At 40.4% G+C, this 27090-nt stretch overlaps 3 protein-coding genes across 6 annotated transcripts in view; 1 reads left to right on the forward strand and 2 right to left on the reverse strand.

The window, feature by feature from the left end:
• The window catches only part of PAPSS2 (3'-phosphoadenosine 5'-phosphosulfate synthase 2), a 69342-nt gene extending 58772 nt beyond the window's left edge, over positions 1-10570 (reverse strand). For both annotated transcript variants that reach the window (XM_019738780.3, XM_019738771.3), the window contains exon 1: positions 10438-10570. In XM_019738780.3, coding sequence (XP_019594339.1) covers positions 10438-10464 — 27 coding nt within the window. In that variant the 5' untranslated portion in view covers positions 10465-10570. The remainder of the gene's footprint in view (positions 1-10437) is intronic.
• On the forward strand, positions 9815-16548 carry LOC141572925 (uncharacterized). Of its 3 annotated transcripts, none has more exons than XM_088791974.1 (5): positions 9815-10589; positions 10861-11047; positions 11162-11322; positions 14001-14273; positions 16114-16548. In XM_088791974.1, the coding sequence occupies exons 1-2, from the start codon at positions 9959-9961 to the stop codon at positions 10956-10958; spliced, it is 729 nt and encodes a 242-aa protein (XP_088648100.1). In that variant the 5' UTR covers positions 9815-9958; the 3' UTR covers positions 10959-11047; positions 11162-11322; positions 14001-14273; positions 16114-16548. The 3 variants fall into 3 exon arrangements, with proteins under 3 accessions (XP_088648100.1, XP_088648099.1, XP_088648098.1); XM_088791973.1 differs by lacking the exon at positions 10861-11047 and adding an exon at positions 14597-14704 and having other exon boundaries at positions 9844-10589; XM_088791972.1 differs by lacking the exon at positions 10861-11047 and having other exon boundaries at positions 9844-10589.
• Positions 16549-26033: 9485 nt separating this feature from the next.
• LOC109450752 (ras-related protein Rab-11B-like) lies at positions 26034-26723 on the reverse strand. Its single transcript, XM_088791714.1, has 2 exons — positions 26158-26723; positions 26034-26062 (listed from the first exon to the last, which is right to left on the reverse strand). The coding sequence occupies exons 1-2, from the start codon at positions 26648-26650 to the stop codon at positions 26034-26036; spliced, it is 522 nt and encodes a 173-aa protein (XP_088647840.1). The 5' UTR covers positions 26651-26723.
• Positions 26724-27090: the final 367 nt, after the last annotated feature.

Here is a 27090-nt window from a genome sequence, read left to right on the forward strand (position 1 = left end):
ATGCTAGCCCTGTCAGTGGTCCACTGTAGGTTGTTTGTTACCTCTGTGCCTTTTCTTATACTTTCACAATTGGTTCTGGTAATGAGGCTATGTATATGACACAGGCTTCTTAAACCACGAAAGAGTAAAATTCTGTGCTGATCTGTGGAAATGCCAGGGAAACCTTTAGTACGTCCAGAGAACAGGCCCGTGGCTTGTGGGGCTTTGGGATCTTGTAACTCATGAATGAGCGACTGTGCAGCGCTCACATAATGAACAAGGCAAGGTCTAGAGTTACATGTAAGTCACTGCAATTATTTCTGAGGACACTTATTCTTGAGTATATGCATTCACCCACGAGAACACTGAAGCTTTGTATTATTAAGGTGAAATGTTGGGTTCGATTCCAAACACCACGGTGCCTAAAACTGGCCACAGAGCCTCATCCAAACGAACATTTATTGCCTTTGAACGACATTTGCTAAAATCCACATCTAAAGATTATACAACATTCCAAAAAGCCCCTGAGGAAAATTACTTTCAAAGCAACCCCATCATCTTTTTAGATTTTTCACTTCATTAATCTGCATCCTCAAAGATAAAATTAAGATGCATATTTAAATGATCTGAATAATCTTAATTCTGACAGTTTTAGTATCAGTTATATCTGTCATATTCATGGAAGAAAAAAAGAATGATTGTAAACATGGCATTGGTACTTAGGAGGTAGTCACTTCCAGCTCTGCCACTTACGGTTGTGCATCCTAAGGTGAGCTATTTAACTTCAATAAGCCTTACAGGTCTCAAAGATGACATGGGGATAAGAACATCAACTATTTCACAGGTTGTTGTCTTCACAATAACCTGTGAGGTTAGATGCTGTGTGGGAAGTCCCTGAATAAATGCTTGTTTCTTTCCCCTATTTAGGGAACCCAGTTTGATCAACAAGGTACCTTCCTGAACCCCAAGGGTGACTGATAATGCCATCAAGAATTAATATCATAGTTTGATGTCTAAACGGTTTATTAAATAACAGCCTCAACACTGAGGAGAAAATGGAAGAAACCAGGTATTTATCATGACCCAGATTTTTCCATTCAATAAAGGTGGCTAACTGTGCAGAGACAACACATTCCTTTGACATTATTTTGTATCCAAGGTGTCTTGCACTGTGAAGACATGGATTCTGTGGTCTAATTTATATACTATCACCACTACTCTCTTCATTTAAATAATGTAACCCCTCTCCAGTAAAGGACTTCAATCTCATACCCTACAATTACACCCAGCCAATGCCACTCTTCTCCACATGAGTGTGGGCTCTAGCCTCTTACACAACGATCTCCTCAGAAGCGGAATCCAGGCCTTCCAGGTGCCTAGGCTGTGGCCCAGGATTCCTGAAAACTTGGACCTCTTGACTGACCTGTGATGGTAGAATGACACAACTCCCCAAACATCATGGAAGGTGCTTTTACAATCTCACAATCTCCAGGCACTCCTCATTGGTCCCCAGTGAAATGGAAGCATTACCTGGTTGCCGACACCCTTTTAAACCTTGACCTCCAGGTAGGTCAAATTTTTATTGTGTGAAAAATAAATTGGTAACCTGGTTTCCTTTTATCATCTACAAATCACAGTTAAAACTTGGCTCTAGTATTAGCAGCTTTAGTGGGAACAAATCATTACGTTCATGTTGCTAAATACTGGCATAGTGGTAAGGCTAAGCAATAAAAACAGTTACATACTTGTTGAGTCTAAGAACAAAGAAAATTTATTTTCCAATTATTCACTTATATCACCATAAGGAAAGAAATGTGTGTGATGGTGAAGGTAACACTCAATTGCTAGTGTATACCATTTACTCTTTTTTAAGAAGTGCTGGGGAATGTCTCTAAATAGAATTCATTATTATTATCTTGAGATATATTAGCAATAGGCAGCTGCCAAAATATTTTACAAATGAAGCAATAATACATTACTAGTTACCTAATTCAGCTGTATTTGCTACTTGGCATAAAGTCTCATTCCCTCAATGAAATAAACAACTTGTTAACCCCAGAGGAGCTGTTAAGATTTTAGCGTCTCCTGTGGGTGATCTCTAAAGACTTATTTCAGTTAAATGCATTCCCTTCTGACTATTTGTTCACAAACTTGTTTCATGAGATAGTGAGGACTAAATGAGTTAATGCACAGGAAACCCCTGGAGCAGTGCCTGCCACATAGTAAGTGCTCAGTGCTGGCAATAAACAAGTCACAACAAAGTCAGAATTTTCTAACAAAACATACTCTAAAAATCGAAACCCATGATAAATATGCATATTCCATAGTTGGAATACTAATGTCTAGGTTTTATTAGATCTCTTTTTATTCATACGGCTACCTTAAACACAATGAAAGAATGCAAACATTTCTTCTTTTATTTCGTATTAACTACTCAAACATTGTTGTATTAGTGACCCAGTGGCCCAACAACAGTAATTACCCATATGATTTAGGAAAAGACTCTCTACTGGGGCTCAGCAATTTAGGTAGCTTTACCTGACAGGACCAGTTATTGTAATTGACTTATGATACTTCATGAACCTAGGAAACAATGGAAATGGATGGATGTAGAGAAAAAGGGATATTCTGAGACCTACAAGAACTGAGAGGTTTTAGTATATAACTGAACTTGGTCCAACTTTCACCTAATATAGTTTTATCTGTATTGCACACTCTGTAATCACGGCATCTTTTTTTTTTTTTATATAAAATGATTAAACCATTTGAGAAGGCTTAAGGAAAAGTGAGTGAGATTAGTGGCAGGGGTTGAATTTTCTGAAGAGAAACAGGCTGGCCAATCAAGAATACTTCAAAATGGTAAAGTCACATTTTCAAACACTGTTTTTGGTCTGTATTTTCTATCTCTAGAATGTCAAAACAAAATGCTAAAGCTAAATCAGGGTTATAACTGTGACTCACTGATAACCAACTTGGAAGTGGTTTTTTTTGTTTTTTTACTTGTTTTTGTTTTTAGCTTATGGAAACTATTTCCCGGTACATAAAAGAAGAACCAAAGCTGTAGTAGAAATTGGGAACCTCTTTCAAAGGTCATGTGATAAAGAAAAAAGTGCTAGGGGTACATTTAGGTGGTCAGAGTTTCAGCTTGGTGGTAGTATCACCATCTAGCTGCCCAGAAAGATGTCCATGGGCTTTTAGCAAAGCTATTAAATGCTGTGTATCAACTATACTATAAAGAGCTTGAAGATGAACTCTTAATTTTCCTTCTGGAAGTGAAATAATAGGGTTCTTTAAAAAAACACTTCTTTTTTTTTTAAGTGGGAACAGCCTGAATAAAAAGTAAATAACTACAATTTTTAACTTAGTAGAAAAAAGGATTTTAAAAATGCATGAAAAGTCAGTTGGGAATTTTATTGCTTTTGGCCCAAGGCCACTGTAAGACTGACTGGGCAGAAAAGGTTGAAAGAATATCAAGGTTGTGGGTGGCGTGTTACAATTAGAAAAAGTAAATGCTGTGTTTAGAATAGACTTAAAGACAGTTTGGATGGATTAAAAAACTATAATTAAAGAATATAAGGCTTTAGTAGCTACAGTTAATTATGGTAAGCACAGTTCTTGGTTGGGTCATTCAATAAATATTTGTTGAGTAAATGAAATGAACAAATACATAAGTGAGATGTGACAGGAACGAAAAAGGGAAAAGATTTTAGAGAGCTTAAGGAAAACAAAATAATACACAATGGGACGACCAAAAAGTTAATTCAGATTTTCAGCAGTAGACAAAATATGAAAATAAAACTCATCACTGGGGCAGACGTGTGGCTCAGTTGGTTAGAGTGTGAGCTCTGGGCAACAGGGCTGCCAGTTCGATTCCCACATGGACCAGCGAGCTGCACCCTCCGCAACTTGAACGAAGTCAATGGGCTGCCGCTGAGCTCCGGGGTGGCCAGATGGCTCAGTTGGTTGGAGCTCATGCTCTCAACCACAAGGTTGCCAGTTCGACTCCTGCAAGGGATGGTGGGCTGCACCCCCTGCAACTAACAACGGCGACTGGACCTGGAGCTGGGCTGTGCCCTCCACAACTAAGATTGAAAGGACAACAACTTGACTTGGATGGAGCAGATGAGTCCTGGGAAAAACATACCACTGTTCCCAATAAAAAGTCCTGGAAATACACACTGTTCCCCAATAAAGTCCTGTTCCCCTAAAAAATAAAATAAAAATCATTACCAATGTCTTTGAGTTGCTGATATTGCTAGAAGTTGGGAAGGCATGAATTACCCAAAAATAATGATTGGAAAGGGGCATACATGAATGAGGTAATGGGGATAAAACTCAGACTCTATTGTAGGTCATAGATTATAACTCGCTATATTATGTCTGCAAATGATTTTTAAAGCACACACCAGGCATAAATTAAAAAGATAAAAAAGTAATTGTAGTAATACTGGAAGTGCCAAAAAAATGTACACACATGATTTGTATTCATCTTTTGTTATTGGTATATATTGAGTATTACAATTTTAATACAGTTTTTTCCTCTCTTAAAATGTGTATACATTTTTTTGGTACCCTCTGTATTAGACAGGATGTAGAGGCTTAGTAGATAAAAATCAATACTTTTTTATAACCAAATATGTAAAGCAGATGTTAACTAGATATTTAAAGCAAATACTAAACTAGCATAGAAATGATCATCTTTAATAATATAGCTTTTGATACTATTTATGTAACTGTTTTAGAAAAACTTTATAATGGGTCATAGGCTATAAACACTTTTATTGCCAAAATTTAATATTTGGTGCTTAACAGATTGAGCTTGTCATGTTTATGTTACAGTCATATTTCCACAGTACCAGTGATAGCGAAATCAACTTCAGGAGTAAATTTGAAATGCAGAAAGAGTTGCTGATAAGATTTTAAAGGAAGTCACACTAGCCAACTGATGGAAGTCATTTTACCCATCCTGTGTTATATATTTCAAGTTTTACTACAGTGGCTCTTGTGCAGAGAGAAAAAAATATTTCCATCTGTGCACCAATCTATTCTAAATTAAAAATACATATACTTGGTGATCAAAAAGGCAAGAAAGGATAGATACCTAATTTTTTTTTTAACAAATCCCATGTTCATGATAAACCAAATAACCTTCCTGAAAAGCTTTATGTAATCTTTATTAGAAGAGAAGCAGAGGGAACTTAGACACCAATGTGAGTCTGAGAAAGGGATTGCTCTTGCATCGGGTGCTGGGTTTGGGGAGAGGGGTGAAGCAGCTTTGGGGGCTCTGAAAGTAGGGGGCACTGGGTGTGTTCTGATCCCGGATGGATCCCAGAGGAAAGGGAGCATGGACAGACTCCAGCACCCCCATGGCCCCTAAAAGCCCCAGCGTGCTCATGGCAGACAGCAGTAGGCTGGGAGTATGAAGGAAGTGTCAAGCCTCACTGAGGTCCCCCCAGAGTTATACTGCAGAAGCACAGTGACCTCGGGGTCCCCAAGCAGAGCATGGAAGAAGCAAGGAGAGATGCTGAAAGTGAAGGGGACTTTCAGACAGGAAGGTGCTTGTACTGGACTGACACTAAAGAATAAACAGGACAATGAACATCTCTAAGGATGCCTGCACGGGCCGAGGCTACCAACACAAGGTAAGCCCCACCACACCAGGCCTGACTCAGTGCTTTGTAGGGAAAATGATTAAATATTTCTGACTAGCAATCTGACAAGTTTGCTTGTTCTTAAAGTGCTCCCTTTATGAGAAGGATATAAGTATGATACAAAACCTTAATGGTACAAAGAAATCGAGATGAGGCAGAGATTTTTATTTCTAGCAATGATGACCTACGTAGATATACACCCTGATCCTAGGTATACACACGTTGAAAACAAATAAGGAATGCTGGTTATAATATAAATTAATCTCATTGAAAACATCAAATAGCTGACAAAAAAGTCAGAAACGGCCAGGAAAGCAGGAGCCTGAGAGGGTAAGCAAGCAGGAAGGCACTTTTATCCTGATAGGGGCAGATCTGAACTGATTTTGACAACCTCATGGGGCAAGGGGGGGTGTGTGTGAAACACATCAGAGCCCAGAACCCACCCAAGTGGGGAGAATAAAAAGGCTTTCCTTACACTAAGCTGAGGCTCCTAAGAGTCACACCCTAAGAATAAGAGTGAGCCAGAATAAACCCACCACCCACTCTGAGAGACTGCAGGGATAGTTGCCTTGGTGTTGAAAGCATACGTAAGGGGGGCAGAGGGAGTGGCGTCCCTAAGACGTTGTATTCACAAACTGCACCTCTGCACATCACCTGGGTGGTCTAAAAAACTTGGAGTGGTAAATTGAGGTTAAAGTGGTCCCAGACTAGAAATGCCGCCAGGCACCTGACAGAAACAAAAGCAAATCCTCTGAGAAAAAAAAAAAGCCATTCATCCCAAGCCTCTAAGAATCCCTACAAGTAATTTTTCAGTGGCAATGACAAATACCCAGGCAAAAATAAGCAAGCACACAAGAACAGACAGATTAGAGGGGAGGGGCAAATCTAAGAAAAATACAGATCCTAAAAGCAAACTTACTCTCTAATGAATCCTGTAGCCATGTATGCAACACATATTTATTGAGCACGTACTCTGTGCCAGGCTCTATGCCAGGTTGCTGGGCATACATGCCATTTCAGCTGTCACATGAACAAATAACCCAAGGGATGAAAGGTTAGTTGAACTGCCATTATATTTATTAGCTTTAGTTTCTGTTTTCCTAAGACTTCCAAACACAAGGACTGATGAGTGCCCATTACTATTTAGTGATAGATTTTGAAATAAACAGTAATCTGCCAGGACGGAGATTGACATCATTGATTCCTTTCCAACATTCTCAGTCCCTAAGATTCCATGTTTCCTTAAGCAAAACACAGAGCCACGTGCATTAACAGAAAAGTGATGAAAGACAATTATCTCAGAGACCTAACATTCAGAGTTAACTGCATTTATCTTTAACTGTAAAAGTTCAAGCAGATGATCTTAGAAAAATAGCATACATTGGGCATTCATTTTAAGGTAGATCTGGAAACAGGTGAAGTGTGGAAAGAAGTTAGCTCAATATTTACTCATATATGAGTATAGACTGCCTTTCTTGGCCAAGATTGTTGGCAAAATCTTGCTTATTTGGGTTACCTGAGTGCATCTACACTAATTATCAGTCTTTGTCTTCTATCTAGCTTTCAGAATAAAGAGTCAAATCGTCACTGCTACACGCCTGCATTTCTTTGCTCTTATTAAATACTCTGGAGGTTGTCATTTACTGAGCCTTTGGAACAATACGACCTGTGCTTTCTTCTTGCTTGCCAAACCACGACAGTATGACATGATGATGATAGTTACTGCATACGATGTACTTATTCTGGGTCTGGAACTGTGCAAGATACTTTTTAGGAGTGATTTACTCCTCACAACAATTGTAAGGGGTAAGTCACTATTACCTCTGTTTTGTGCTCAAAGTTAGAGAGACCTGAATTCAAATCCTGCCCTGCTTCTGACATTTCTCCTTCCCTCAGGATGAGGCACCGTTTTCTGAGGTTAAGGCTGCTATCCGGGTGAAGTGAAATACAGTGTGTCTGAATGTGTGGCCTCTGGGAAGTGCTGGTTTCTTCTTCCTTCCAATGGTTACTCATCATGAAATTCACATCTCGTTTTAGGCAGCATCTTCAAACAGATAGACGATCTCTTACATTTATGAAGAGTTTTATACTTTCAATACCCCTTCACTCTTTCCCAAGCATTGGCTTCTTTGATCCTTTGGAAAATATTGTAATATCTTAGTTGACTTTTTTAGGTTTGTTGTCTTCAGGACATAACACTGTCGGCCTTGAAAAATGCTAATCCAGGAAATGCTGCAAGAAAAAAGGACAAGGCCTTTGCTTTGCTTTCCTGTCCTTTGGGGGCAGTCTACCTCATTCCTTTTCCTAGGAATCTAGGTGTGTGTTTAGGGGGTGTGGCAGGTGGCCAGGATTGGAAAGTAAGTCAAGGGTGGGAGGGAGGGATATGACACGTGGCTGTCCTAGGTTTCCATGTAAGCATGCCTAGCACTGAAGGAATGTGCTACCTTTCCTTATTAAAGAACGTTTCAGGGTTTTTTTCTCAAGCTTGTGAGAAAAATTATCCTACATCCTCTTATTTAAACCAAAACTATGTACTTACTCTTCTTACAGTAGTCTGGATTAAAAGGCTATGTTTGTCGGAGTGTGGCAAAATATCCTGGGAAAAGAGGTATTCATCCCAGTATATCGCCTGGCACACAGTAGGGGCTCAACAAATACTTGAAGCTAGCAGTACGTTCTCTGTTGACAATGCAGAAAATAATGCAGTGATTCCTTACTTCTAACATAGTTTCATAGATCAGCAAGATTCACTCGTCAAATAATTGATTAGTTGAGAGGTCGCACAGGTGGATAGATTTTGTTTTGGCCTACAAGGTTTCAAAATACATTTTGAATGAACAGTTAAAGCTTCCGAGATTTCATATACATAGAGAGCTGACTAGCTTTACCCAATAATATCTATCTGGCCCTTTCGGAAACTTGTGCTGGTGCCTGGATTATAATTGTGTTGACTAAATAAAAGTTCAGAAGTCCTGTTAGTTATGTCAGGTGTTAATTTAATCCTGTAAAGAACACACGCATACCCCAAACAAAAAAGAGAAGGTTCAAAATGTGTAGATACAAAAACCAAACCCTCCGGCCCTCAAATTTCTCCCTCTCTGAGAACCGACTATGCAGATCCCACAATCAGTTTGTAAAGCCCTGTTCTCAGACCCTCCACTTCGATGGCGCTTGCTGACTAGAGGCATGAAGAGGAAAGACCCCCTGCCCCTTCATTACTGATGTTAGAAAAAGCCCCCCCGCCCTCAATCAGAACTGGGAAGGAATTCTTCATGCAAGCAGGGAGGAAGATTAAAACTTCACTGACATAAAAAGCTATTAAGTGCCACAGAGCTTGTCATACAGAAATTAATCGAATTAAATAGGCCTAAAACACAAGTGATTTTCACTTAACAATATTTTAAAATACATTACAATACTGAGAGTCTCCCCACTTTAAAGCCACTCCTATAAAAGGCAGATAGAGCCTGACCATTCTGTCTTTTCAAAATGATGCAGCCTTCCCCCTGGACCCTCCTGTTGGTCCTGTGTGGTCCCCTGAAACCACAGAGGCCCGACTCCCTTTCCCTTGCTGTTCAAGCCCACACTTCTAACCCCTGTATGGCCCCTTCACTTTCCTTTCCCAATTCTTGTTTTTTTCATCTCTCCCCTAGCCCACACACATATATCTCAAAGATATTTCAGTAATAGCATTATATAATAGTAACAATACTATAATATTAAACATTACTAATATATTGTATTAGTAATATATCATTACTAATAAAAGTAATGAACACTCATTGAGCATCAACTATGGGCCACGCTCAAGTTTAACTTTTTGAGAGAGGTCAACCCACTGAGTAACCACCATCATCATCTGAGGCTTGCAGGGTGGTCGTTAAAGATGAGACTTCAGTCAGACTGCTGGCTGGGATCTTAACGAGGCTTGCAGACCACCACTGGTGTGGAGCAAATGCTGTCCACAGGCTTCTTCCAACCCTTAAGAGTCTATGATCACTGCTGCCATATTTAAGGATGCAAAATTTATAAAAGCTCCTATTGCTAAATGGAAAAGGAACTTAGGTTTTAGCAAGCCCTCTATTTCCCATGAAGATCAATTCTGGAAAAAACTGAACCTTCTCAAAACAGTCCCCTCATCTTACTCCACCAAGCCAAGGAGTCTCCCATGACTGAACTTGAGGTGCCACCGGATACCAATAGGAAGCTGAATTAAGCGACAGGGTAAAATCTTGCCAGTGTAGAAATGCAATGTCCTCCAGTAAGTCTGGATAATTGCAGTTTCCTCTACGAAAGTCTGTCATTAAAGTCCGCTACAAGGAAGTTCAATGGACAAAGTTCCAATGACTGTCGCTGACATGTACCCAGAGACCGGACCTAGCAGAACCAGTCAGCTCTACCCCCCCACCCCCACTCCACCCGCGTGGAGATCATACAGAAGAAAAGGCGGGTCTGCAAAAGCTCTTGGGGACGACAAGGAAATATCCCAGTCTCTGGTCCTTTCTCTGGATCGGGACCTACTCTGCAAGCTCGGAGGTCTATCCCAGGCGTGGGTTCCTAGAGGCGCGGGGCAGAGGGGGACTGGCTGGCGGGCGAGGGCTGCCCCGGGAATCTCCGCCTCGCCTCGCCCTCCAGCTTTCCCTCCTCCGCGCCCTCCTCTTCCTCCTCCTCCCGGCGCCCGAGCCTCCGCGCTGCGCTGCGGCCCTCGCCCTCGCCTCCTCCCGAGGAGGGGGGGAATCCAAGTGCCACCGGGCTTCGGCGGCGCACGGTTGGAGGAGAGGAGGAAGGCAGGCAACTCAAAGCTTACCGTCTTCTGCTTCTTGATCCCGGACATGCTGGTTGGCAGTGGCGACGCCCGGCGCGCTGGAACTCGGAACCTGGCTCCTGGGAGCGGAGACACTGGGACGCACGGATGGCGGCAGCAGCGGCAGCAACTGCTGCCGGACTCCCGGGAAGGAGGTATAAAAATGCTCCTCAGACACGTCGCACTTCCCTTGACCAGCCCCCTCCTCCTACTCCTCCTCCCGTCGCTCCTCTCCGCCCCGTCGGCTCCGCCAGCAGCGCCCAACCCAGGGGACCCGGCCGCCGCCTGGGCGGGGTCCAGCCAGGCTCCCCACTCGCGGGAGCGGCAAGGCCGGCTGCGGCCAGAGGCAGGACCTGCAGCCCGACGGGCAGACTCGCAAGCGGTGCCCGCAGCCCGGGGTCAAATTCACCCTCTCTGCCCTTCCAGCAGCCCGTCCCAGAGTGTCCCCTACTTCCCATCCTTCCCCGCGCCTCTTCAAGGAAACCTTCCTTCCTCTGGGACCTGAGAGCTTAGTTACTTGGTGAAAGGCAAGGATGCTTGACACCGCCAGACCTGTTGGCATGGTCCTCACCGGCACTGACGCCCCAGCTCGCCTTCATTTGCAGTAATAACAGTGAGTGACAGATAACATTTACTGATCCTCACTCTACTCCCTGCTGACCTTTGCCTTAAGTCTCATGCGCCCCCGGCCCAGGCATGGAGTCCTACTTTCTCCTTATTTTTACAGATGGAGCAATTGAGGCTTTCAGACTATCTCAAGGTTATATTCCAAGTGCGGGGATTCAGAACCAGGCTGTGAGCCTCGACGGTTCAGGCTTTCTATACCAGCACCATCGTATATGACGATGATAACATCGAGGCGTTGCTGGCCTGAGCATTACGTGCCAGGTATGGTACTAAGCGGTTTACATGCATTCACTCCTTTGGAGAGCACAATACTTTCCTCATGTAACGATGGGCCAGCTGAGGCACTGTTCCTTCTCACAAAGCCAAGTAAGCAAGGCCAGTCCCAGAAAATGGCCCATGGTGGTAACCTAGCGACTAGTTTCAGTCCATCCCCCAAAGTATTCCCATAGTAATTCTGTCTGTTCAGCAACTAGGATGAGTCCCGTGGGGAAAGAGTAAAAGGAGACCCACATTGAGAAGGCTTATGGCTAGACCCCAGGGCTCCAAGGTTTTATCAGAGGACAGAATGAGGCAACTCTCTTAAAGAACCCAAATGTCGGGGACAAGCTGAGGAATGGAGGAGAGAAGCTATGATTAGTGACAAGCACCTTGAGGGCAATCACTAGGTCTCACACCTCTTTGTACCTTAACACCTTGCAAAATGCCACAAACAGAGCAATAGGACAGTACAGGGCAAAGAATGCTGAAGATGCAAGAGGCCCACACTGCTCTTTCCAACTCTGGTCTTCCTTCTGTGAAAGGGCTTTAGAAGTTATACGCTAAGGGGAGAGGGATGGAACTTTTCTTTCATACCTAATTGTATTGCTGGAAGGCTGCCAGCTGTCTAGACAGACACCTGAAGATCTGAGTATTCATTTGACTGCTCTTCTCCAGTTATATTTATTTTCTTACTCATTTTGAGTAAGCTGCCACCACTCCCTTCAACTGGGAGCTGCTAGAGGACAAATACTGGGTTTGAGTTTCTGTATTGCACACGAACTAGCACATGTTGAATTTATGTGGTTTAAACAGTAATATCCCATTCTAATTTCATTGGAATAATCCTTTTGTATCAGTTCCAATGATAGCTTGGACCTTGCCAGATACTGCATTAAGAGAAAAGGTAAGTGCGGATGGAGAAATACCAATTTGCATAATTTTTTTTCATCTTGCCTTTAAAAAAGCTGTGTTCTTGACACAGAAGGAAGTTAAAGGCAAATCCCTAGGGCTACTTCCCTGTATTTCGCAGATGGGCAATGTAAAACTGGTGCTTAGAGAAGGGAGGTAATCCGACCCTGGTCGCTAGTTGGGCAGAGCCAAAGACTCAAACCCAGGTCAGCTGACTCCCCAAATGCTCTGGGCACTGAATCACTCACCCTCTAGGTCAACTATTTCAAGACCCTATGATAATTGTAAACTAGACTGTTTATCTTGTTTTAGAGTTAATTAATTCTCAGATAGTATTTTGGAACAGATATGCTTTTACTATTCCCAAAGACTTGTGAATCAGGAGGTCTCAGCTACCTTGGACACAAGCTGCGTTGTTTTAGATCCTTGAACGTCACAGATCATCAGTTTAGAGGCAACTCACTTAAAAGTAAAATAATCATACTTTTTTATTTTCCGAGGGTCTTTCTTTTAAAGGCAACGTCTTGAGGTCTTTTTTCATCTCACTACCCTCCTGCTACTAGGAAAGGATATTCCTTCTCAAAAGATAGGAGCAACTAGCAGCTTAACTTTTGGAGTCTATGATTCCAGCACATCAGAACTGGGAAAAGACTCAGGCAGGGGAGGAGAAGAAGGGTTGAGGTCTGTCCTTGCATATGGATACACTTGCCATAACTTTCTTAGTAGTGTTCCCTGAAAGACTCCACTGTGAAACCTTGTGGTCTTCATTGTACCAGTTTATAATTCTTGATACTACTCACAACATTTGCGTCAGGTATTTTTTTCTTCTTCCTATTTTCTTCCTTCCAGGAATTGACTTTGCTTTAACAATTAACATAACAAGGTGGTTATTACAACTTGGTCCTTTTATTGTTTAGAAAAGATGGAATTAGCTCCTCCAAATAAACAAGGGAAACACATATTCAAAGAATACCAGTGTTGGTGAGATGTTTAGGCTACAAGTTCTCTGACACATTTTTTTGGGGGGGGCGGGGCTCATCACATTTTAGGGAATCTAGCTTGGAGGCACCTCCCCTGGATGACCATTCCAAAGAAATGCAGCTATATTGCCCCCTAGTGGCTGTGGTGCATAAAAGAGACCTAACTATTGAACGCCCCCCGCCCCCCCCTGAAATAAGTGCTGTAGTTAGTATCCTTGGGTCAAGAAGCCCTTAGAGAAAGTCGGCTAGGATCCAAACCCTTTTCCCAGGCACAGGTACTACCAAGAAGAGCAAGATGTGGTCCCTGTCTTCAAGAAACTCAAAATCTAGTGAACGAGACTGTCTCCCCACTATCCCCCCAATTATTTCAATACAATACGTGACAGGGACAGGTGAAAATGATACATGCATGCCTTAGACATTTTATTTTGACTTAAAACACATGCACTTCCCTAATCTTTGATATAGGGCTAAGGGCTTCTGTTTTGGTATGGGTATGCTGATGGGAGTTCCCAAAACCACTCTCATAAGGCATCTTTGACAATTTCTAGTTCGGTGTTTTATAAAGTGGAGTTAAAAATGAAGGGCACTTAAACAATCTGAGAGGAGATTCCTTCAAGATTTTTTACATCTTTGTTCTCTTGCCTACACCTAATTCAACAGTACAGTTTTTAGCAGCTCATCTTTCCAAAGCATGCATCTGCTCGTACAGGAAACACAACTCAACTTTTTTTCACTCATATGCTATTCACTTAAGTCACATGTAACTAAATGACTTCATTACATTAACAGGTACAACTCGCATCAATAGGTTTGGGAACAAACACAATGGACCTCAGTAAGCATCCGGCTTAGGGAGTGGGAGTGCACGCAGAAGTGTGTGGCCATTCCAGTGTACCCTAGTGTCAAAGGACATTCAGTTTGCTGTGGGCATCAGTCATTATCTGTTCCAGAAGAAATGGAGAACATGGATTAAAGTGGCCAGTCAGTGAAAATAAATGATATTGGGAGCACACAGGACGGATATCCAGTTCAACTTTGGAAGGAGGGGCAATGGAAAGAGAGGTAAGATTTCTTGGGGAAGATGGTACATGAACTGCGACTTGGAAAAAGGGTAGGGTTTTGCCCAGCCCTCCTCTCCCCAAAATAAGAGGGGTGTGTAAATTCGAAAATTTAAAGGCAGAGAGCCGCATGAAATAACCTGGTATGTTCAGAGAATTATAAGTATCTGTATCGCTGAGTTTAGGAGATATAATAGAAGAGTGGGAGAAGGTTGTAATACAGGACCTGCCATGTACAATCAGGCAGCAACATGATTTTGCATGCTGTCTTCCTCATGCTCATCAGAGTGCATTAACCAGGTGGCTGGCCTTCCATTTGCTCATTAGGCATTATGGGACACTTCTCGTGTCCAAGGATGAGAAGTCAGTGTCCTGAGGTGTCCTTGGTCTGGTGAGAGAGATGGACACACACACAAATAATTCCAAGGGAATGTGGTAAGTGCTGGAATAAAGGGATATTTGAAGCAATAGGGAAAACACACAAACACACACACATACACACACACACACACAAAGACAATGACTGCTGGACTATGAAGAAATCCCAATGGATGGTGATAATTTAACCTGAGTTTCAAGGATAAAAGAGAGCTAGATAGGAAGGCGATTTGTCCATACATTATGGTCCACCTGGACCATACTGATGGCCTAGGCTGTCGGGGCTGTTGGTTCTGGTTACATGAAGCGTTCACTCCCTACCCTGCCATTCCCTGTGCCTCCTTCCTGAAGTGCCCCAGCCTGTCACTAAAGGCCCAGGTCGAGCAGAGAAAAGCTGCTGACAGCTAGACTGCACAGCAACACTGACTGTATCACCAAAAGGCTGCCCACAGAGCTTAGGCAGCTAGAGGAAAAGCCTATGCTTCAAGGCAAAATTAATGGTCTTCTGCCATTTCTGGGTGGAATCCAGTCCAAAGCTTTGGTCTACTCTTTTTACTAGTTTAAAAAGAAGTACAATTAGTATATCACGCATTATGCAAAGTAGAAATAATTAGGATATTTAGGGAAATTCACTCCCAAATTCAACAAAGCTCAATGAAAACAGTTACATTTGTTTAATGTCAAGCAAATCAATTATTTCAGCCAATTAATTGGTTGAATTTTCAGCCTTCAACAGATTTCTTTTAAAAGATGTTTAGCAAAGTAGAAGATAACTTAATCCATGTCACTTAAAGGTTTTATGTTATTGGAAAAATACCTACATGAACTTAGCTAGATTTTAAGACATATTTTATAGGAAGAAAGAAGGAAGGAGAGAAGGAAGGAAGGCAGGAAAGGAAAGAATGAAGGGGTGATAGTGTGATATTTGGCTTAAAGTTGAGAAAATATCACAAAACGATATATTCAGAGAAATAAGAATTATAATTAGAGAAATTTGTCTTAAATTATGGAAGGACAGAAATATTTCATTTTCAAATAACTTATATGGGGTTACAGGGTAAGTGCTCTCTTTTCCAACATAACTGAGAAATGTGGTGATATAATAAAATTAATATTATAATTATTAGAGAACATCAGAGATAACATAAATGGATGGTGAATTTGCAAAAAATTGGAATACAATATGTTGAGCATAATTTAATTTATTTGTAGGTCCCAAACTTTCTGGAAGAATTTTATCAATTTGGGCAGTCACATCATGGAATAATAAGCAGTAAAAAAATCAATAAAATACTTCTCTCTATCTCTGTCTCTGTCAATGTCCATCTCTTAGATAAAAGTATAAAAATCCTTAACAGTCCTTAACTTATGGGCCTCAGGCATCCTGAAACTATTATAAAAGAGTATTTATCAATACTAAGCATTTTCTGAAATAGTAATAGTTCTGCATACATATTATTTTTCAGATGTATTTAGGTGCAGCAGTAAAGAATAAAATGCAGGAGAGACAACCAAAATGGCACAGTAGGCAAACACTGTGGTTACCTTCTCTCACAACCACATCAAAATGACAACTAATCTACAAAACAACCATTATTGAGAATCGCCTAAAATCAAGCTGAACTGAAGCCTTTCAACTAAGGACTTGCAGAAGAAACCACCTCCAGGTGGGTAGGAAGGTCAGAGACGCTGAACAAGCGGGTCCCACACCTGCGTGTGATCATTACAGATCTGGAGGGTTATTTCTGCAGTGGGGGTCCTCCCCCATCCCCTAAAGGAGCAAGAGATACCAGCCCCACCTCAGCCCAGGGTTTCAGTGCTGGGAAGAGAAGTCCCCATAACTTTTTGTTGTGAAAAACAGCAGAGATTGTGACTGAGTGAGACAGTGCGAGTGCACTCACAGGTGCACTCACAGGTGCTCACAGGTGCTCCTTTTAAATGGACTATGTGCGGACTTACCCACCAGTGGAATCACTTGCTCTGAGCTCCAGCTCTGGGGCATCAGCAGGAAAGGCAGCAGGGACAAACAGTGGGGAATTGAGTTGTCTGGCTTGGGACGGGGGCTGGAGAGGCGGCTTTCTCCTGGGGGGGGAGCTGGTGGAGGCCACTGTTTTTGTTGAGCCCTCCCCCTTCCTGGTGTGTGAACACAGGCAGCCGCTATTTCTGAGTTTCCGACATTTGTTCGCCCCGCCTAACTTTCGGGCACACCCAGACCGCTTCCGGTGGCTTTTTCATGCAGACCACTTGTCTTGGCTAAAGTTGCAGGCTTTCCAAGGTCTCTGAAAACTTCATGGAACCCAGACAAGCAGCATCTGGCTTGAGCATGTCCCGTATCTCTGGCTGAGCAGCCCTACGCCGGCACTAGTGGCAGCTGGCCTTGGTTCACAGCTTGGCCTTTCAAGGTGTTTCCAAGCACAGCATGGGCGGCAGACATCTGCAGATTTCTTTCTGGCTCCTGCTAGGTGGCCCTGGGGGGTGCTCGGGCTGTGACTGAAGTAGACCCACAGCAGATCCCCTCCAAGGTGGTCCTGCAGCTGGCATCCCCAGTGGCTAGCTTCAAAACAAGCTGGAGCATCATCCAGCTGCCTCCAAGTACAACACACCCAAGGGGCGGGTTGGGCAGGCTCTAGAGTCCTGCTGAGGTAGATCCTGCTCCGTAGGATCAACCCCTGCACAACAACCCTTCCACTGTAGTCAAGGCCAGTCTTCACAACCAGTGAGCCCAAGGGTCAGTCCATCACACTGATGTGCAATTACCAACCAAGGCTCAACTACAAGAGGAGGGCACACACAACCCACACAAGGGACGCACCTGGAGTGTGTAGCTCAGGTGACCAGAAACTGCACCACTGAACCCCACAGCAAACCTACTACATAAGGCCACTCTACTAAGACCAGAAGACATAGCAGCCCTACTTAATACATAGAAACAAATACAGGAAGGCAGCCAAAATGGGGAGACAAAGAAACATGTCCCAAATGAAAGAATAAAACAAAGGCCCAGAAAAAGAACTAAGTGAAATGGAGATACGCAATCTATCAGATGCACAGTTCCAAACACTGGTTATAAGAATGCTCAATGATTGGGGCGGCCAAATGACTCAGTTGGAAAGAGTGCAAGCTCTTAACAACAAGGTTGCTGGTTCAGTTCCCACATGGGATGGTGGGCTGTGTCCCCTGCAACTAAGATTGAAAACGGTGACTAGACTTGGAGCTGAGCTGCGCCCTCCACAACTAGATTGAAGGACAATGACTTGGAGCTGATGTGCCCTGGAGAAGCACACTTTCCCCAATATTCCCCAATAGAATTTAAAAACAAAATCTTAAAAAATATGTATTTTTCTTAAAATGAGTAGAAGTGTGGTATCCCCTCCCTCAAAGAAATATTTAAAGAATAAAATGCATAGTCATTTAAAACATTATCAAATTCACTTCCTGATTTTCTTTAATATTTTCAATCATCAAACACTAGAAATACAACTACAATCACAAGGGTAATCTTAGTCTAAAGATAAATGGGGAAATATTGCCATTATAATACAACAATAAATATTGGCCAAAATTGTTATAAGTACTATGAAAACAAATTTATACTTGAACCTTGGAATTCATGTTTGTTGGTTTTTTAAAGTGTCTTTTCTTCATTTAAAAACCAAACACACTTGTTTTTTTTTACTTTTAGTTTAGAAAGACAATTCCGTTCTGGATAGGGGCAAGTTCTTTTAAAGCCTCAAAAGTTCTCAATCTTCACTGTATATTATAAACATCTGAAGAATCACACACTTGGCTAATTAAATGAAAATCTGGAGCTGGGTCCAAGGTATCAGTAGCTTTAAAGTTTCTCTTCAAGAAAAATCATTGATTCTGGAAAGTGAGGGAGCATCAAGATTACCTGTTAAATTATAGATTGCTACCCCTCCTCCACACCTCTCTCATGCAGGAGGTGTAGGGTATGACACAGAATATGTATTTCTAATAAGTTCCCAGATTATGCTGATGCTGCTGTTTCAGGAACCACGTTCTGCAAATCATTGTCTTAGATATAGGTATTTCAGTCACCCATGCCTTTTATTTTTTTTATATAGAAAATTTAGAAAATAAGTAAAGTGGAAAGAGAAGAAATTGGTGTGTTGGGGAGACAACCAATCCTGGATATTCTTGTTTTTAAATTTCTATTAAATTTATTAGGGTGACATTGGTTAGAAAAGTTATATAGGTTTCAAGTGTACATTTATATAATATATCATCTATATAATGAATTGTGTATTTATCACCCAGAGTCAGTTGTCCTTCCGTCATCATATATTTGATCCCCTTTACCCTCTTCTATCACCCCTTCTCCCCCCTTAGCATCTGGTAACAACTAAATTGTTGTCTGTACCTATGAGTTTTTGTCTGTCTGTTCATTTGTTGTTTTCAGTTTTATATCCCACATGAGTGAAATCATATGGTTCTTGACTTTTTCTGTCTTACTTATTTTGCTCAGCATGATAATCTTAAGATTCATCCATGTTGTTGCAAATGGCAGTATTTCATCTTTTCTTATGGCTGAGTAATATTCCACTGTATAAATGTACCATATCTTCTTTATTCAATGATCTATCAAAGGACACTGGTAGTTTCCATGTCTTGGCCACCTTAAATAATGCTGCAATGAACATAGGGGTACATATATCTTTTCAAACAAATATTTTCAAAATTCTTGAAGAGGGAATACTGGGTGATATGGTAACTCTATTCTTAATTTTTGAGGGAATGTCATGCTGTTTTCCATAGTGGCTGTACTAATTTACATCCCTACTAGCAGTGTATGAGGGTCCCCTTTTCTCCACAACCTCTCCAACACTTGTTATTTCTTATTAATAATAGTCATTCTAACAGGTGTAAGGTGGTACCCTGTTTTCCCGAAAATAAGACAAGCAGCTCTAATGCGTCATTTGGAGTAAAAGTTAATATAAGACTGGTATTATTATATTATATTATATTATATTATATTATATTATATTATATTATATTATATTATATTATATTATATTATATTATATTACCCAGTCTTATATTATAGTAAAATAAGACCAGGTCTTATATTAATTTTTGCTCCAAAAGACGCATTAGAGCTGATTGTCCGGCTAGGTCTTATTTTTAGGGAAATACGGTATCTCATTGTGGTTTTGATTTGCATTTTCCTAATAGCTAGTGAAGTTGAGCATATTTTCATATATCTGTTGGGCATTTGTATGTCTTGTTCGGAGAACTGTCTGTTTAAGTCCTGTGCCCATATTTAAACTGGATTGTTTGTTTTTTTGTTGTTGATTTGTATGAGTTCCTTATGTATTTTGGATATTAGCCCCTTATTGGAGGCATTGTTTGCAAATACCTTCTCCCATTTGGTCAGCGGCCTTTTATTTTGTTGATAGTTTCTTTTGCTATGCAGAAGCTTTTTAGTTTGATATAGTACCATTCATTTATTTTTGCTTTTATTTTCCTTGCCTTTGAGGTCAAAATCATAAAATCTTCTCTAAGACCAACATCCATATGTTTAGTACATATATTTTCTTCTATGTATTTTGTTTCAGGACTTATATTTAGATCTTTGATCCATATTGAGTTAATTTTTGTGTATAGTGTCAAATAACACTCTAGTTTCATTATTTTGCATGTGGCTTTCCCATTTTTTCAGCACCATTTATTGAAGAGGTTTCTTTTCCCCATTGTATGTTTTTGACTCCTTCACTGAAAATTATTTGCCCATATACATGGATTTATTTCTGGGCTCTCAATTATGTTACATGGGTCTGTTTTTCTGCCAATATCATGCTGTTTTGATTATTGTGACTTTGTAGTATAATTTAAAGTCAGGAAGTGATACCTCCAGCTTTGTTCTTTTTCCTCAGAATTGCTTTGGCTATTTGAGGTCTTTTGTGGTTCCATACAAATCTAATGATGTTTTGTTCTATTTCTTTTAAAAATGCCATTGGGATTTTGATAGGAATTGCATTAAATCTGTATATTGCTTTGTGTAATATGGCCATTTTAACTATGTTGATGCTTCCAATCCATGAACATGGAATATCTTTTCATTTCTTTGTGTCTTCTTCAATTTCTTTTAATAATGTCTTGTAGTTTTCAGTGTACAAATATAGGTCATTCACATCCTTTGTGAAGTTCATTCCTAGGTATTTTATTCTTTTTGTTGGTGTTGGAAAATAATTTTTTTCTTTTTTCCCCCTGAAATTTCATTGTTAGTATGTAGAATGCAATGGTTTTTTTTGCACACTGATTTTGTATCCTGCAACTTTATTGTGTTTGTTTATCATTTCTAATAGTTTTTTGGTAGAGTTTTCAGGGTTTTCTAGATAAGGAATCATGTAATCTGCAAAAAGTGACTATTTTACTTCTTCATTTCCAGTTTGGATGACTTTTATTTCTTTTTCTTTCTGATTGCTCTGGCTAGGACTTCCAGCACTACATTGAATAACAATGGTAAGAGTAGGCATCCTTGTCTTGTTCCTGATCTTAGAGGAAAAGCTTTCAGTGTTTCACCATTGAGTATATTAGCTGAAGGTTTGTCATATATGGCCTTTATTATACAACCAGATTTTTCAAAGGTGAGGATTAGAGTACTGATTTTTTTTTCTTTCTAGAAGAAATACATCACACTCACATATTCTGAATTATGAATCAAAGATATTTCCATATTTTGAAGTAGTTGAAAGGAATGATATTATTTCAAACTTGCAGCATGAATAACTGGCACACCGGATATTCAGTATGAGAAAAACTTATAGAATAAACAGAAGAAGTGAGAGCACTTGTAGGAGTTGTGATATTGACAATATCGTTCCATCCTGAAATGTGACTGCATTATGAAGTACACAGAGGGCTTTAATAAAATGAGATCCTAAGAATCCTATCTAAATCAATTATCAAATGTTTTCCGTCCATAGTCACTACTCACTTCTCTGTTCATGTTGGTATGTGAAATTTTTGTCTCTATTAAAATGAGTTGGCCACATTGGGAACATTCTTTTTCAGCAGAACTGAAAATAAAATGCTAATAAGTTGAATACATATGCACTTGCATCATAAAAAAGCACTTATGTCTAAAAGGAGTTGTGAAATTATACAGCACATAAAAACCTTAAAAAGGTATTCTAATAGGAAGGAATTATTTTAATTCATTTGTCACAAGCCAAACGATGTTGACTTAGGTAGTAGATTCACACAAGATACAAACATCCTCAAAAATGATGGAAATATAAAAGTCTCTCAAACTAATACATAGTGCTCTTTTCAAGTAAGTATGGGAGAAAAAAATCATCTGTGGGATTCTGTAAACTTGTCTCTGCCTAAAAAAATATTTTCAAACTTAGTCCTAATTATCTATTCCATTCCTTAAGCCACTTGGCCATGAACACCTTTCTTAATTTTAGAATTCTGCTGAGAAACCCATCCATGGCCTAATGATAGGGTTATTTTACTAAAACAAATTCCCAAGGTAGAGCAACAAAGTGAGGTTGAGTTAACAAAATTAATTTGTTGTTTTAGGCCCAATGAGTAGTTGGCTGTGTCATGACAATAAAGCGAATACACCTAGCACTTGACACTATTCTAAGTGCCTTACATATATTAAGTTACTTAACTTTCACAACAACCTATGAAGCAGGTAATATTACTATGCCCATTTTTATAGAAGAGGAAATGAGGCACAAAGAGGTTAAGTACCTAAGTAGATGGCAAAGCCAGGAGACAAACCTGGAAAATCTGGCTCCACAGTCCACGTTTGTAACAATTATGCATGTAATCCCTCCTCTGCCAGTGCACGCAATATTTTTTTTAAATGCATTAAACTAAATAATGTTCATTAACTCGCAATTTTTAGTAGAAAACTCATTCTGCATAAGTGAAAAAAGTAGCTTAAATGGTTTTAGAGACTATGTCAATATTTTTTATTTTAATGCTTTAAAAGAAATTGTTTTATAATTTTTTTCAAATATTTCCAACAGCAGAACTAACTCCCAGCTCCTGAACTATGTTTCCAGATAGAGACCTTGCTAAGGAAGGGGCAGTTGTATTTACTAGCTTGGTTCATACGTGTTCATTTGGTGAACTTTAAAAACAACTTCTTCTCTTAAGTAGGTTTAATGAGTGCATGAAAATGTACTCACAAAGTCAAGTTGCTTAGCAAACTCTTTACTGAAGATAATGTTCTCACAGTTATATCTTGAGCCCTACCCAGGTTGAATAATCAGACATTTCATATCAGTTGAGTCCAAAGGTAGGAACTTGACTTCTATTAAAAAGCAGGCATCAGAGCATTTTATTGACCACGCTTTCTGCCTTGCTAGCTTCCAGGGCATAGGAAATAAACTAAGTATTATTTTAAAATCATAAATAAACTCTCCTTCTTATAGGATGGGATGGAGTTCTTTAGATTCCTACAGATCCAACCAAAACTCTGGAAAACAGTAAAAGCTCAGTAAACACAAGTCCTTCTTCGCATTGCCATTGCCTGATAGGTGATCCAGTCATTTATTTTTACTCTGCAGTAAAAGGGACTTCAAATCCCTGGAACTTCTTTAGCTGACATGAAGGGAAGAGCTGATAAGATGGGTCTGATGCAATCTTGTTGAGTCAGGGGGTTTGAAATGTGGTCTTGGCTGTGCTGTGAGACAAAAGCAAGGCTTAAAACCATCTCTTCTTCTTCTTTTCTCCTTCTCCTTATTCCCCTCCTCTTCCTCCTCCTCTCTCTCTTTCTTCTTCAAGCTTTATTTAAATATAATTCACATACCATAAAATCCACCCATTCAAAGTATACAGTGCAATGGGCTTTAGTGTATTCATAGAGTTATGCTGTACATCCATCACTAAAATCAAATTTAGAATATTTTCATTACCCCCAAAAGAAATCCCACACTCCTTGGCCATCGCCCCACAATTGCCCCATCCTCCAGCCCCTGGCAACCATTAATTTCTGTCTCTATAGATTTACCTGTTCTGGATATTTCATACAAATGGAGTCATACGATATGTGTGGCCTTTTTTGTCTGGCTTCTTTCACTTAGCATAACATTTCAAAGCTCATGCATGTTGTGGCATGCATCAGTAGTTTATTTCTTTTTATAGCCAATAATATTTCATTGTATGGAAATACCACCTTTTCTTTATCTCTTTTTGATGGACATTTGGGTTGTTTCCACCTTTTGGCTATTGCAAATAGTGCTGCTATAAACATTCATGTGTGAATTTTTATGTAGACATATGTTTCCATTTCTCTTGGGTATATACCAGGAGTGGCGTTGCTGGGTCATTTGCTAACTCTGTGTTTAACCATTTAAGAAACTGCCCGACTTTTTTCTGATGTGGCAGCATTGTTTTACATTCCAACCAGCAATGTACAAAGGTTCCAACTTCTCTACATCCTCGCCAACACTTGTTATTGTCCATCTTTTTTATTACAGCCATCCTAGTGGATGTGAAGTGGTATCTTATTATGGTTTTGCTTTGCATTTTCCTGATGACTGATGATGTTGAACATCTTTTCATGTGCTTATTGGCCATTTGTACAACTTTGTTGGAGAACTTCCTATTCATCACATATTTCTCTCTCTCATGGGCAAAGGTATTGCAACAAGACATTCTATCTCTGGCTTTGTTCACCTTGTTACAATACACAACCTCTAGTAAATCATGAAAGCAGATGTATAAAGCACATAAATCAGCCAATGTTTACTTACATTATCAAAGTATTGATTTTACTAGAGCTTGAGACTTCAATAAAGAAACAAATGGAGAGCTCAAAGTCCATTGCCAGTGGATTTCTCTTAGGTCTAATAGACTTACCTTATCCAAACGCCCCATTTTAACCTTCAAGGCATTATTCTTGAGCCTATTACTCAAAACAAGGTTCAGTCACAGAAGCACTCCAAATAGAAAGATCAATGAAATAAGATGGTCACATTATGTGACCCAGAGCCTTTCAAATCTCGAATAGGGTACCTGGCCACCACAATTTGCCTGGGACAGTCCCAATTTTAAAAGTGGGAAGTCCAGGGAAACCCTTCCTGAGTAAGCCCAGGTGGTTCATCAGCCCAGAGTCATTTTCATTCTCCTTGTTAAATTGGCAATAGAATTATAAATGAGGATGCAATAAAGAGCAGAGGCTACATCTTTAGGGCTTTCTGGCAGCATGGGTTTGAATTCTGGCCCTGCTACTTATCGATTGGCTTGTGAATTTTGGCATAGTACTACTTTCCCTCTGTGAGCCGCAGGGAAGTTCAGCTGATATACGGTGGGGTTATATCTAACATAGTTTAAGTTCAACCACATTAAGGGTGCAGTTCATATATGGTCAAAAGTAACCTTGAAAATCCTTCAAATACAAACCCAAGTACAGTTCCAGTACATGTATTGTTGTGACCAATGTTGAAGATCATTTTATCGGATTCTCTAACTCTTCATTAATTAGTCTCAATGAATTCCTCACTTTCTTCTATCACCACTCTTATACCTGCCAGTGAGAAGAATGGTTTCACTTTTTGGATCAAACCCTTATAGTCACTCAAAGTCTTTCCAAAGTTTTCAGCCCAAATGCTTTGCTGGTTTCAGACACAACATGCTCATCCAACAGACTAGCAGAGCCATTCCCCGTGTTATTTGAATTATCTTTCTCTTTTTGCTAAGGACACATAATAGAATTCTTGAAAGGTAAATATTTGTATGATGTGACTCCACTGCAAAGTACATAAACCACTTAGCAGAGGGCTGAGTAAGCCCTCAGGAGAAAGACCCTCAGACATGTCCAAAGTCAAAGCTCCCCAAATCTGTTTGTGATTGAGGTGGCAGTTCCCACGTTTTCCCTCCTGAGAGAAGAGTAGTGTCACGAGAGTTCAGAGCCCAGATCACAGTTCAGGAAGTGGTGCCATTTTGATAACTCTCCTATAGTCACTGTTTTGAAGTCTGCCCAGGTGTGCCTCACCTGGCCTATCATTTCTTTTTCTTTCTTCCTTTCTTCCTCTCTCTCTCTCTCTCTCTCTCTCTCTCCCCCAAACATTCAGTTTATTAAACTAAGGCTAGTGAAGTCATCGAATGAAAAAAAAGCTGCCATTATTCAGGACAAAAAAAAGCTAAAATAAAAAGATTTTCATAAAGCTAAAATCAAAAGACTTAAGACATGGACAATTCATAAGTATGAGGAAGTAATAAAACACAAAAGTGACCACAAGAATTACAAATATATTTAAATCTCAGACCTGGGAATGGACTATGCACAGCCTTCTAGGGGAGAAGAGAAATGTCTTATATGTTCTACTATCACTGCACGTTTGGGTTGTTTTCTGTGGTTGGTGGAACATGAATAGGAATCACACTGTTGCTTGGAGACATGTCATTTGCATGTCTGTCTGACATTTGCTTCTGGGAAACAATCTGGTACATCGCTGTCAGAATTATCTGAAAAGCAGCTTCTACATTTGTAGAGCCTAGAGCAGATGTCTCAATCAATGACAAACCATTCTTTTCTGCAAAAGCTCTTACTTCATCTGTAGGAACTGCCCTGAGATGACAGAAGTCACTCTTATTGCCCACAAGCATTATGTTACTATCAGCATGATCTCTCAGTTCTTTTAGCCATCGCTCTACATTTTCATATGTGAGAGGATGAGCAAGCTCATAAACCAGGAAGGCACCTCCAGCTCCACGACAGTATGCTGATGTAATAGCTCGGTACGGCTCTTGCCCTGCTGTGTCCCATATCTGTGACTTTATTGTTTTTCCATCAATCTGAATGCTTCTTATTGCAAATTCTACTCCAGCGGTGCTCTTGTTTCTGAAATTAAACTCATTTTGAGTAAATTGAGACAGGAGATTGCTCTTTTCAACACCAGAATCTCCAATAAGGACAGCTTTGAAGAGGTAGTCGTACTCCTTGTCGTGGGTGCCCATTGCGCGGCCAAGGAGCAAAAGGGCAGGAGCTGCAGTGGTATTGGTGGAACCGGCAGGCATCACTGCAGGAGTAACCTGAGGGTCTGGCCTATCATTTCATATGCAAATCACGACTGGTATGCCGGAGGTCAGCTGGGTGCCCAGAAGAACAGTTCAACTCAATCTGGTTGGATCTAGGGTGTCTAGCTCTGCTCTGGGGAGTAGCAGGGCTCCAGAACTTGAGGTTGGTAATGACGTAAGGAAAGAATATAATTCTCCTCCCCTTACCATCCAAAAGGAGTAGGTAGGAATAGAGTGTGAGGACAGAGGTACCATTTCGGGAAAACTAAGGCATTCAGAACTTTACCTGGCATTACAAAGTAGTACCTTGCCAATGCCATGGCTTTATATTTTTTGTTATTTTTATTTACTCTTTGGGATGGTCCCCAGCAGTGCCTTTTAATAAAAGGCGGAAACCTCGTGTCAAGTGAAGCAGAAATCCCTTATTGGTGAGGCAGCAA

The sequence above is a fragment of the Rhinolophus sinicus genome, chromosome 15, assembly GCF_057876585.1.
Source record: "Rhinolophus sinicus isolate RSI-liver-muscle chromosome 15, RSI-T2T, whole genome shotgun sequence".
Taxonomy (NCBI): Eukaryota; Metazoa; Chordata; class Mammalia; order Chiroptera; family Rhinolophidae; genus Rhinolophus; species Rhinolophus sinicus.

Coding starts and splice junctions, on each gene's coding strand:
- LOC141572925 (XM_088791973.1), top strand. CDS start 9,959: ATGGACAAAGTTCCAATGACTGTCGCTGACATGTACCCAGAGACCGGA. Junction 10,590..11,161: donor GCCGGACTCCCGGGAAGGAG/GTATAAAAATGC, acceptor TTATTTTTACAG/ATGGAGCAATTGAGGCTTTC.
- LOC109450752 (XM_088791714.1), bottom strand. CDS start 26,650: ATGCCTGCCGGTTCCACCAATACCACTGCAGCTCCTGCCCTTTTGCTC. Junction 26,063..26,157: donor AGCTTTTGCAGAAAAGAATG/GTTTGTCATTGA, acceptor ATTGTTTCCCAG/AAGCAAATGTCAGACAGACA.